The sequence below is a fragment of the Thunnus maccoyii genome, chromosome 10 (assembly GCF_910596095.1).
Source record: "Thunnus maccoyii chromosome 10, fThuMac1.1, whole genome shotgun sequence".
Classification (NCBI taxonomy): domain Eukaryota; kingdom Metazoa; phylum Chordata; class Actinopteri; order Scombriformes; family Scombridae; genus Thunnus; species Thunnus maccoyii.
In genome coordinates this window covers 24,613,039-24,625,456 of record NC_056542.1, presented here as the reverse complement: position 1 = coordinate 24,625,456, position 12,418 = coordinate 24,613,039, and the positions used below count along the sequence as shown (strand labels likewise).

Below are 12,418 nucleotides of genomic sequence, written 5' to 3'. Positions count from 1 at the left end.
AATGTGGAAAATCACATTAGTGGAAACTGTGTATATATTCTTTACTTGAACTAATTAAATTAGACAATTTTACCTATAAATAAAGTAACTGAAACATTATCCATTTGTGATATGTGATCAATTTTGTTTCTCTGTCCCTAGGAAACTATCCTACTTTGCTCAGACAGTAATGCTCTGAGCCATCTGTCCTGTTGATTCCCAATAGCACTCATACAATGGTTTATAAATAGATAGTACTGCAAAGCATTGTACAATGTCTATTTTTAACCAAGTTTAGTCCAGACTCCAAAATAGGACAGAACAAAATGTTTTTCACTCATAAATGATTCTCATTTATAGCCTTAAAATGACACTTTTACGAATGTGACATTGTTAAAATTGGCTTGTTAGCATTGACTGCTATCGCCCTGATTACACTAAAGTTATGTCCTGACCTCACAAGTATACACACACACAATCCAGAGATGCATATCTGTCAAAGCAATACTCTTACCATTACATTGTGCACAAACTCGTGTGTGTGTGTGTGTGTGTGTGTATACAACTTCAACTTGCAATTGCTGATGTACTGTATAGCTGACTGAAAGCCAGCCAGGAGCCAAACTAAGAAAAGACTGGATCACGTTGTGCAACCATGAAATATGTTTATGATGCTCTTTTGATATTCCTATTGAGACAAATACAGTTGCTGTTGTAATGTATACTGAATCTGGTGTGTTAATAACTGTAGTCATAATGACCAGAGCGTGAGCGAGAGATGTGTCATGTGTGCAGCGACAATAAACGCATGTCTAACTGTACTTGCTATTTTCATTCAACACAGCAATCTATGACTAAAAAGGTCATTATGTTCGCTGCTCACTAAATAATTTTTCACGTGAACTGTTCATGGTCAGTGCATTCCCAAGATGTCATTGTCTCCCACACTCCTGATTATTTGCACGTCTTGATTTGGTAAACTGTGTACAATATGGAGTAACTATTTAAACCTTTTACAGTTTGTGCAGCTATTTTGCAGCAGTTTGGCGCTTGTTGTGCATGATTTAATGAAGGGTAACCACAGTGAGTCAAGCATGCATGTGCATTGAATATGCGCAAAATTTTAAATTGGAGGCTGCAGTTGGAAAACCTATAATCGTCCTGTGACTTTCAGATGACTTTAGGGATTCAGTCAGCTGAGAGGAAAGGCTTTTTATACAGCCTGCAAGCGCTTTAAGAGGATGGATGGCGGTAAAAAATTATCCATCAATCTACAGTTAAGTATAGACTGAAGCTCTGCTTTTTGGCGTTATTGCAATAATCACATTCCCACTGTACTTTTGATGTGGATCTAAATATCTCCTCTGGTTAAAGAAGTTTGTTTATTCACATATTTCAGCTTTATTCTGTAACATGCATTTTGTTTGCCATTGCTGGTCAAATGAATGGTATCGTGCCAAGAACGGACATGGTCTTAATTGAGTATTCTCAGTCCTAGTACTTAATCCTAGTTGGTTTACAGTGACTCAACAAATTAGCAGCAATTGTATCCCCTAAAAAATGCATGATTTTGTTTTGTTTGGATGGAACAGTTGGTCTAATTTAAATGCAGTGACACCATGAGAAAATCAAAACATTTTTAATGTCGACAGGTGGTTTGACAGGCCACAGTGCTGCCAGTGTGTGACTGGAAATGAAGTTGGCTTCAAATTCCTTTTCCGAAGTCCAGCGTTTTACTACTTCCTTTTAGCCTTAAATTCCAGCAGAACTTTGTTCTGTCTTTGCAGCCAATTTCAAACAAATGCATAGTGTGACCTTTGCAGATTACTTGTGAATATTTGCAGTCATGTCAACCAAGTCATGGTAGAATGTGTATAGAGTGGATGTGAAAAAACCTACATAATGGCCTGTTTAGTGCTGTTTTGTCTATATAAAACCACAGCAGGTTATTACAGCATTGACTCAGCCAGTTAGAAAATTAATACTCCTAAAAGGGCAATTTAATATCCCATTTTTATATCCTAATAGCACATATGATCATCATTTACAGGCACACTGTGCTATCTACGTACAACATATTCCAGATATTAGCATACACTTTAAATTTAAAATATCCCGTTTGTGATTTGGTGAAGATGGCAGAGTGAGAATCCATGCAGAGTGATAGCAGCTATTCTCAACACATAACAGAATAATATTATTCTTATATACATGAGAAACTATGCAGAACAGGACGGTGTTGTCGGATCACATTAACAGCAGACGAGGTCTTTGTATAACTGAACAGTCCAAAGTAGAGCAGCTCGTTTATTTAATTGTGAGGCAGCTTGACAAAGTAACAGTACATCTCACTGACAACAGGCTACCTTCACAGCTTTTTAGTGTCTGCACACTCACACAAATTCTTTCACTTTCACTCACAAAAACAAACACCTACTACATTCTAAATAAAGATCTATTGAAATAGAAAATATCGCTGGGCGTGATTTTTTTCCAGTGCAGACAGTGATTTAATTAATTTGTTTATCAACTGTTTTTTTGCACAGAAAAGAAAATTAAGTACAACTTTGGACTTAAGTATTGTAAATATATTGGAAGGCATGTAAACCTAGTCGGAAGCAGAATCGATCCAGTCTTCCCTTATTGAGATGTGCGTGAGAACATCTCAGGGACAAATGCCTACAATAGCAAATTGAGCTGCAAAATGCAGAGCATCTTCTGTTTCATGTTAAATTCATTGAGCAAAGAAACATGGGTTTGCACTTTAGTAAGTGCTATTTATTCATGGCTTAGCAGGGGTTAGCAGCTTTATAACATGTTCTACATCGCACAGTTTTCTGTAGACGGACAGAAAGTGCAAAAATAGAAGGGAAAGATAAGAAGAAAGGAACAGAATGCATTTTTAGATGAGCATCTTAACTGACTTCAGTTTTGTTGTTGCTGCTTGTGTTCCCATCTTGTGGACTTGGGTGTATTGATAATATCAGATTTGCACAGATAGATTCAACCTGCACAGCTTCATGTTCTGTTGAAATAGTTAAATGTCAAATTCAGCTGTTTTTCTCCGCTGGGCAAATTGGTGACAGTGAAATGCTAATTGACTGAAGAGGGAGAGTGTCCTTCATCTTGTTCAGGAGCTATCGATCCACTGTGGAGTTGAACCACAGCCTGCAGTTACAGACATTTACTCAGACTCAGGCATACTGTAATTCTGAATACCTCCAATATTTAGGGAGGCAGGGAAGCGTTTTGGTTGTTTTGTAGGTTGGTTGTGTTAATTGATTTCTATCAATTTATTATGTGAGCACATGTTGATTAATGAGCTTGTGAGCAGAACTAATTATTTATATTTCATTGATGGCCATGGAGAGACAGGCTGCTCAAGTCAATGTTGTTTTTCTAATGGAGGCCAGTTTGCAGTATTTTAATACGACCATCTAGTTCAGGGTCTGTTGTGATGTTACCTGTGCAGTATTGATATTTCTATCTCTAGCCAGATAACTGTACCCAAGTAGTCAATGGATAAACCGGTTGTATTTCAGCCATCACCCTTTTCTTCTGCTGCACAGGTCTTATAGAGGTGGTTGTGAGTACCCTCCCTGAAGCTGCAGTGCTCCACCTGGATGGAGAGGCTGCTGGGAGAAAGGTCAGCCATCTTGTTTTGCAAGCCCTCCTGGAAGTGCTCAATAACATCCTAAAACAAACATCAACCATTGTCCGTTCCGCACTGCAGGTATGAACACACACACACACACACGAAATTAGCAGTTTATGTGGATGTGACCTCTGCTCTGTGGCTCCCTGTCTTATTGGCTTCCTCAAAATGCATCTTTGTCAGTAAATAGCATTAGTTGGCATCTATACTTGTAAGTTACTGAGCAAACACCTTAGCAAACATGTGACTTCAGTATTATACACATCTGCACATCACTGCATTGCAACAATCCTTGCAAGTAAATTCTTTTTGGCTAGTATTTCATAATATTTTTTCAAGTAATTGTTGGCCATATGTCAGTTGTTTTGCTGTATCATATTACATCTGTCCTTATAGCCTGGTGTATTCCCAGATTGATTTACCACTATTTGCCAATTTTATCTCTGTTGAGCACAGAACCACCAGCAGAATCACAAAGTCAACTCCCTCAAAATGTTGCCCTTGTATCATGTCCCCAAAGGCATGTGTGTATATCCGTGTGTGTGTGTGTGTGTGTGTGTGTGTGTGTGTGTGTGTGTGTGTGTGTGTGTGTGTGTGTGTGTGTGTGTGTGTCCATTGATGTGTGCACTGGAAGCTAGCAGGTTTAAGCAACAGCAATATTGAAGTTGTGGACTCAGGAGAAAGCGGATGAGGTCCCAAGTCCCTGGGACACACACACACACAAACACACACATCCACTCACAGGCATACACAGAGGGGCCTGTCTGGCTATGTCCCTGCGGCCTCATTATCACTACTGGCTTTGTCCTCAGCTTGCCTCCCTACACACACACACACACACACACACACATTCACATACGCTCACATGCGCACACACACACCAGCCCCCATCTCCCCATAGTGTGCACTCCAGCCCAACGCATACATATTAATGCCTGGACAGGGGGGTGGGGGGACTAAAGGGGAGGCAGGGTAAAAGACTGGGTGGAAGAGAGAAGGACAGAAGAGGGAGAGGGAAGGATGGAGAGATAGAGGGAGAGACAGAAATGGAAAAAGGAGCAAGCAGAATGTGCAGCGGAAATCAATTCTGCAAGAAATGCAAAGCTCATTAAAAAGAAAACTTCTGCCCAAACCAAATTCATTTGGGTAATAAGGTCTGATAAGGAGAGAGGACGTGACTAGACCACTCTCCCCAAACTATTACTGCATTGGTCAAGAGAGTGAGAGTCAGAGATTATATATACTACAGAAGAAAAAAGAGAGAGAGAGGGAGAGAGAGAGAGCATTACAGAGAAGAAGTGACTTTGGGGGAGAGAGAGAGAGAGAAGATATGTGCCAGTATTAATCACATTATTCCACCGCTAATTGGCCTGAAGTTCCACTGTAGGCATGAACTGAGCTAAAATAAGGCAAAGTGAGGGACAGAGGTGCTAATGAGGGGGGCAAAAAAGAGGAGATGGGAGTGTTAAACGGAATGCTAAAATAACGTGATGTAAGGAACAAAGAAAACAGCTCAACCTGTGTTGTCACATCTCGTGTTAAAGAAGGGTTAAAAAAAAACAAAAAAAAACAATGTATGCATAAAAAATGACTTCCTCTGTTAGTCCATCAGTCTGTCTTTCTCTGTCTGTCTCAGTCTGTCAGAATTTGTCTTGGCAGGTCTCTGGATCCATCATTATTGACTGTCAAATCTCTATAAATGATTTAAAGTGTGTGTGTGTATGTGTGTGTGTGTGTGTGTATAGAGCCAGAGGCTATCTTGTCCAGCAGTAGAGACGGAGGCAGCAGAGAAGCTGCTCCTAGCCAACAGACCCCTGAGCCTACTCAGCACACACCTCATTCACATGGTGAGACCAACACTCACAGAGGGCGCGCACGTGTGTGTGTGTGTGTGGATGTCGGCATGACTTAAGTCACTTTCAGGGACACACACCAGACTTAAGACCAGTTAACTGAGCACGTCTTGTGCAAGAGCAGTGTCCCCAATTGGTAAAACACTGATTGTTTGGTCTGTGGTTAAGGTTAGGGTTAGGTTTAGGCAAGTAGTGGTTAGGGTTAGGGTTAGGGTAAGTCTCCAGGAAATGAATGTAAGTCTATGTAATGTCCCCAAAAGTGACTTAAGTAAACCTCTGTGTGTGTGTGTGTGTGTGTGTGTGTGTGTGTGTGTGTGTGTGTGTGTGTGTGTGTGTGTGTGTGTGTGTGTGTGTGAGAGAGAGAGAGAGAGACATACCTATTTGTCTGGTTATGAATCTTTCTGAGTTGTGTGTCTGATGTGATTTCTACATGTGATTAATACATTTCTCTTGTATTTAGTGATCTCCTAGTTCACATCAATTGCTTACATTGAAAGCACCACCTTATAAAGTCCAGCACGGTTACTCCCACCGTTCACTTGTGAGTGCGTGTCATCGTAAAGATTTTCAAAGCCTTATAATTTCACAGTTGGTCCCACAGTTAGTTGGAGCTGCGTATAACAAGTTAACTTTATGTCCACTTCAGTGCTATTTTGTAAGTAAACTGCAGGACACCTAAAATATTAATAATAATATTAGAATTTCCATCTAAATGTAAAAACATGATTTCATAAGGGAGCAATGACAGTTGTGGAAAATTAGACACATTTTCACCAAAATCCACAAATACATTAAGGTCTGTAATACCATCTGCTACTGTTTGAAGTTTCATTCGTGGTAAACTGATCTGCAGCATCCTCCCAGACTAAATATGCCGATTCTCAAATCCACTCTTCTGTCTGTCTGCACTGTAAACAACAACACAACCAATCAAGCTTATCTAAAATTTCTTCCTTAATTAGCTGTCTTCCAAAGACGTGTGTACAGTAACAGCATAGTCCAGTCAAAAGTTTGGACACACCGTTCCATTCACTTGCATCAGAAAGTGTGTCCAAACTTTTGACTGGTACTGTACATCTCTGTTACGGTACTGAATTAAACAGACCTACAGTAAACCTATTTTCAAAGAGACAATAAAATGCTTGAAATTCACTTTCATGCACAGACTCCTCTGTCTTCTGTACACGTCTCAGGTTACGTAGTTGCCTGCAAATATACTGACTATGCTAGATGTGTTTACAGTGTAGGGATGTTTTATTAAGGCAGTACGCTGCTTGCACATTGCCCATCTGTTCAAGAAGTTTATTCTAGCTTACTGAAGTAATTATACTACAGTTATTACAAATATTAATCCCAAAGTTCTGCGGAAAACGGAGGCTATTATATCTGGAAGTACAACCACACATCCTGATGCAATCTTGAAAACAAAAAGATAAGACTGAGTACAGTCTGGTCCTTTCTGCTGAGAGAAATGTGGAAATGTTATCGCAGTAGCCATTCAGACATCCACACCTTCAGGCACGTTCTGTACACACTACTGATGATTAAATAATCCCTTAAAATCAGATACTAAAGAATAATGTGACACAAAATAACTTCATCTAGTAGCTGCACTCCAGTTATCAGAAGTATTGTGAGTTTACAGTACCAGTCAAAAGTTTGGAAACTCTCATTCAAGTGAATGGGAAGGTGTGTCTGTACTGTAAATCACATTTAATTAAATGATAACTTAATGAATGATTCTGATGATATGATCTCACCTTCTGTAACTTTCTTTAAATAAAAAGGATTTAACATGATTTGAACATCTAAATACCTCAAAATAGAATATTTAAATATTTTAAAATAAAACAGTGACTGAGATGAACAACAAGAAGTCAGAAGCGGAAGAAAAGGAAGTAAAGAGTGTGAGATGTTTAAAGGAATGAAACGGAGGTGAGAGGTTGAGGAGGAAAGGAAGACAGATGGAGAGAATCCATGCAAAAGAGAGACAGGGTGCTGTGAGGCATCCTGGGAAGTCGAGGACTTAAAGGAGAGGGGAGAAAAGGAAGGAGAGTGGGGGGAGGAGGAGGAGGTCTCAGGGGACACAATAGAGATTTTTACTTATACTTGACACATTGAGTGTGTGTGTGTGTGTGTTGAGGGGCCAGCTGACACACCCCCGACCTCTGCACAGCCCCTTTGCCCCATGGGACATCAGTGAGATAGAGAATGCACTTGCATCAATACAGTCCCTGAATCTAATATCATTAAAACTACAAAACCTGCTTGTATTGAACAAATAGAGTCCTGAAGAGCAGCAGTGCAGTTAAGTTTTTACACAGACTCCGTGATCAGATGCACACAGTGTAGAGTGAACATTGATCTGGATTATTTCCTTACACTACTAAACATGGCCTCCATATAAATGTATATATTATTATATTATGTTTTTTGTGAAATGTACCATTTATTAATTACAAAAGTGGCAAATAAACTTCAACTCACTGCAAATTACGCACCTAGTGGCTTAAATAATTAATTTTTTCACTGTCACACTGTCATGTCTTACTGGTCCTCTTGAATAGAACAGAGCTGCTGTCATTAATGTTATTTGAAACACAAAACAAAATGTCTGCCTATTCTCATTTTACAGTTCAACATCTTTGCTTTTCTCTTAAACATGTGCTTCAGTTCTCTAACCTGTGTGTGTGAAAATGTTGCTTGTTTACATTAAATTAATTGACATGGATTGACATCTACTTTAAATATCTTATTTACAATATGTACTGTAAATACACCAAAGAGGAAGAATCCAGTCCAAATGGAATTATTGAATCCATCCATATATTCATTGATTATCTCTCTCTCTAGCTGTCTACTGAAAACCAGGAGGTGTTGGAGGAGTCTATTCAGTGTCTGTCTCTACTGGTTCAGCTGTATGGTGGAGAGGGTCATGACTGCCTGTCACCTTCCTGCTTGCATAGCTTCTCACATGTGCTGCACACACACATGCACACTGAGACGTCCCGAATCCAACGCACAACACTCAGGATCGTTAAACGGCTGGTGAGTAAAGTTCACATGCAAGGATGTGCACACACAGACACAAGCAGACATACGTTAAAAAAAGTTTCCCACACATGTTAACACATTAACATTTTATCAGATATCAGTGGCAAGGGTCACTACTTTTTCAGGTGTCAGCATCAGTCTTATCGCAGGTTACAGCACTGAGATGTGTTTGAATTTCCTTGTATGACTTACCTCTGCGTCATATTTGTTTGTATTTTGAGGGTTGAAATATTAACTGGCACCACTGCAGAATGAAAATATTGGAATAGTGAAAAGAGACTCGGTGCAGACAGACAGACAGATACACATTCTCAAAAAACTATGTGGGCTGCTGTTCTGAAAACTGTAGTTTCACCAGAACTAGACTGACAGAGGCAGAAAAAGTGTTGATTTGTATCTGCCTGTCACTCTCTGTTGGAGTGTCTGTCCAATTTTGTCTGATAGTCAAAATGATTTGTAGTACAGGCCGAAGACGGCTGACTTATAAGAGAGCATACTGCAGTAAAGCAGCTGATTTAGTGAGGCTTTTACTCCCAAACATTAATAAAAACATTAGCTCTGTTTGGTTACACTGAGCAGGAACAGCTGACTTTCACCACAGTTAAGCAGCTCTCATGCTAGGTGCCACTTTCACACACAACAATATAATGATGCTGGAACAATTCAGTTAAGTTAAGTTGAGTTGAGCTGTTACGGAGGACTTATTTGTTCATTTTAATTAAACACCTGTGAAATATTGAAGACTCATACTTCATTAGACAAAACCTGTTGTGAAGCAGTCGAACACCATATTTAGCACACATTATGCAACCTGGGTTTTCTAGGAAATTAATTCATGTTGGATGATTCGGCAGCACAAGATTTACAGCCAGTGCCAACATTCAGTGGCAATGCAGAAAGTGCTGTGTAATTTATGTAGAATGGAGGTAATGCATTTTAATTTAACACCAAAGACTAGAGTTGGCATCCGTTTCCAGACCAACAATTAATGCTGGACTTTAATCCGTGATGACGAGTCTTCACTAACCTTTATTGAGTAGTTTTGGTTAAACATTAACCAAACCTTAACTGTACTTTAATTCTCAAGACACAAATATTGTATGAATCAGTCATTTAAAAGTGTTGAAAACTGATGTTGTAAATTAATCCACAGCTGTGCAGAATAGTTCAATATTGATTTAAACTACTAGGTGTAGTATAGGAAGGAAGGTTTGGAGGATGCAGTCCAGTGAAAATACATCTTAAAAAGTCAACATGACCAAGTTTGAAAAATTGTTGGTTTTACTGCGGACCTCTATGAATTATGTAAAATGCATTCTTAATGTTTTGATTCGGCCGCAGGGTCAAGAAAATAGTTTCTGCACGTGGGACACAAGGTCAGTTGTCACCCTGAGGTCATATGATCTGACTGAAGGCTGTGCCTGTAAACTGCCTTATATTTGTAGTTTTGTGTGTATGTGTGTGTGTGTGTTTGTGAGAGAGAGAGAGAAAGCTTGTGTGTGTGCACAAGTGCGTGAGCGTATTTTGGATTCCTCTCACTAATTAGTTCCAGCTACCTGAACCACCCACACACAAACTCTCTGTCACACAAAAGCTCACAAACGTACTTATTTCTCTGTTTCTTTCTGTCTGTCTGTCGTAACAAATTTGTCTACTTGTGCAAACTCCCTCATTACCCCCTGTGCTACAGCTACAGTAACATCTAGGTGTGTATTCTCTACCCTGCTCACCACCTTGAACAACACACACACACACACACACACACACACACACAGAGCAGTGTGTTTCAGACATTTCCTCGTAGCTAGTCAATGAGTCACTAAGCAACTCAGTGCTAAGAGCTGAACTAATTTATCTGGTCATAAAAATACCCAACTAGCTTTCTGTTTAGTCATTTTACTAATAAAACTAAAGTTTTCAGTGTGCTGTTGCAGTATCGTTCTACCTTGTATTTAGTTCTTTTTCTCCATAGGAGACCAGTAGCTTAAGTTTTAAATCAACAGTTTTAAAGTTCTAAAGAAATAATGAAATCAAGAATTGACATTTGATACTTTTTTGACAAAAGGCTTATGAGTTTTCTCAAATCTCATTATCAATCAGTTGGCAGAGAACAGTGTGCACCAAGAAAGTAACAGACATTCATTATCCACAACACTTTTACACAGAATTACAGTCACGCTGACTCACATTCTCTCAGTTGCACACCTACACACTCAGACAAGTGCTTGCCCTTCAACAAAGGCTTTTTAATCATCTTTCATTGATTCCAGGGCTGTTAATCTCAATCAAAGATCCAGCTAATAGCTTAGAAACTGCAAGGGAGGACAGAGGGAGAATGAATCAAGTCTGAATTAGTAAAATTCTCAAATTGTCTTTTTTTTTTTCAATCAACAACTTGGAAATACTTAAAGAGGATGCTAATTAAATGAAAAGGAATTAATGTTAAAATTGTTAGAGAAAGAAGCACTTATTATTTCTTTTAAAGCAGTTTGATTTGTCAGTATAGTTTTTAAACTCAGTAGTCTGCCTCTAGCAACACAGAATTTATTTTCTTCAGTCCCTTCATATGTTTGCACAATTCATGTCTGTTTCGAGCCCATTTCACACATAAAACCACATAAATCCAGCAGAAATAATGTCTATAAATCTTTAGTGTTTTTGTGTAATTTTTGTGCACAAACTACACATGCTGTGAGGCCAGGCAGCATGTTGTCGATGTTATCCTGTGTTTCTCCTTACACTCATTGTTAATCCACTCTCATCTCCGGAGACAAAAATATGTCAAAACATATTATGTACAATTACTGTAACCTTTCACACGTATGAGCTAGAAGCATGGAAATGTATTTATTTATTTATTTATTCATTTATTTATTTATTTATTTATCCAACAATCCCTCTGTTGCAATGCTTCCAGTGTGCAAGAAAAATGTCCATGGAAAGTATCGGTTGCATGGATTGAACTGAAGAAACACACTCCAGTGATATTTTCACCGCACCTGACTAAGTATTACAACTAAAAAATTGTACATTGAGTATTTGTGACCAGATGACATCTGCACAAAAAGAATTTTAATAAGACAATAAAAAGTATCAGAGAGGATGACCTCACTCCTCACGTGCGAGTAAAAAGAGGTGAAGCAGTAAGGAAAACAAAACTGTCGATAATAATATGGTGTGACGCATTGTCATTAAATTCAAACTGCATAAATGACAGTGAGGCAAAATATCCGTACAGGACATGAAGAACTGACCTCAGATTTTGCTCTAACAAGTAATTCTGTTAAATAGCTTTAAAAGAACTCTTAACGTTACAGTAACAGTAGATATCAGTCACTTCTTTATTAACATTATCCATTAAACAGATAATCATTCTTCAAGAGTCTCACACACACATACATACATTGTCTGTCTCTTTCATGCAAGGTCTATATTATTCTGACAAATGTATTACTCTCTTTTTCTCTGCTGTCAGGTACATTGTCACTTGTTTGAAGTTAATATCTATTATGACAGCGCTGCGCCGTCTCTGAGAGGCAGCGTGTCAGACTGCGTGTGTCTGTCGGTGCGCCTCTCATCTGACTTTGTGTTCAGTATTATAGAGTCGGGTGTTGGTCAGGTAGAGATGGAGAGGGAGGAGGATGAAGGAGGAGAGGGCGAAGATGAGGTGGAGAGCATGGATGGTGCGTGTTTGTGTTTGTTTGTTTGTGTGTGTGTGTGTGTGTGTGTGTGTGTGTGTGTGTGTGTGTGTGTGTGTGTGTGTGTGTGAGAAAAGTAAGAGAGTGAGGGGAGCGTCTTTGTCTCCTCCTAACCCCGTTGCCTAGCAACAACCATGCTGTGTCGCTGCAGAGACAGAGGTGATGATGTCACTGGAGAT

General features: G+C 39.2%; 1 protein-coding gene across 4 annotated transcripts in view; it reads left to right on the top strand.

Moving 5' to 3' along the window:
• Positions 1-12,418, top strand: part of ulk4 (unc-51 like kinase 4) — an 80,443-nt gene that overhangs the window by 61,371 nt on the left and 6,654 nt on the right. For 3 of the 4 annotated variants that reach the window (XM_042424099.1, XM_042424100.1, XM_042424098.1), the window contains exons 33-35: positions 3,549-3,712; positions 5,380-5,481; positions 8,341-8,535. In XM_042424099.1, coding sequence (XP_042280033.1) covers positions 3,549-3,712; positions 5,380-5,481; positions 8,341-8,535 — 461 coding nt within the window. The remainder of the gene's footprint in view (positions 1-3,548; positions 3,713-5,379; positions 5,482-8,340; positions 8,536-12,418) is intronic. The other variant, XM_042424101.1, reaches the window with a different exon arrangement.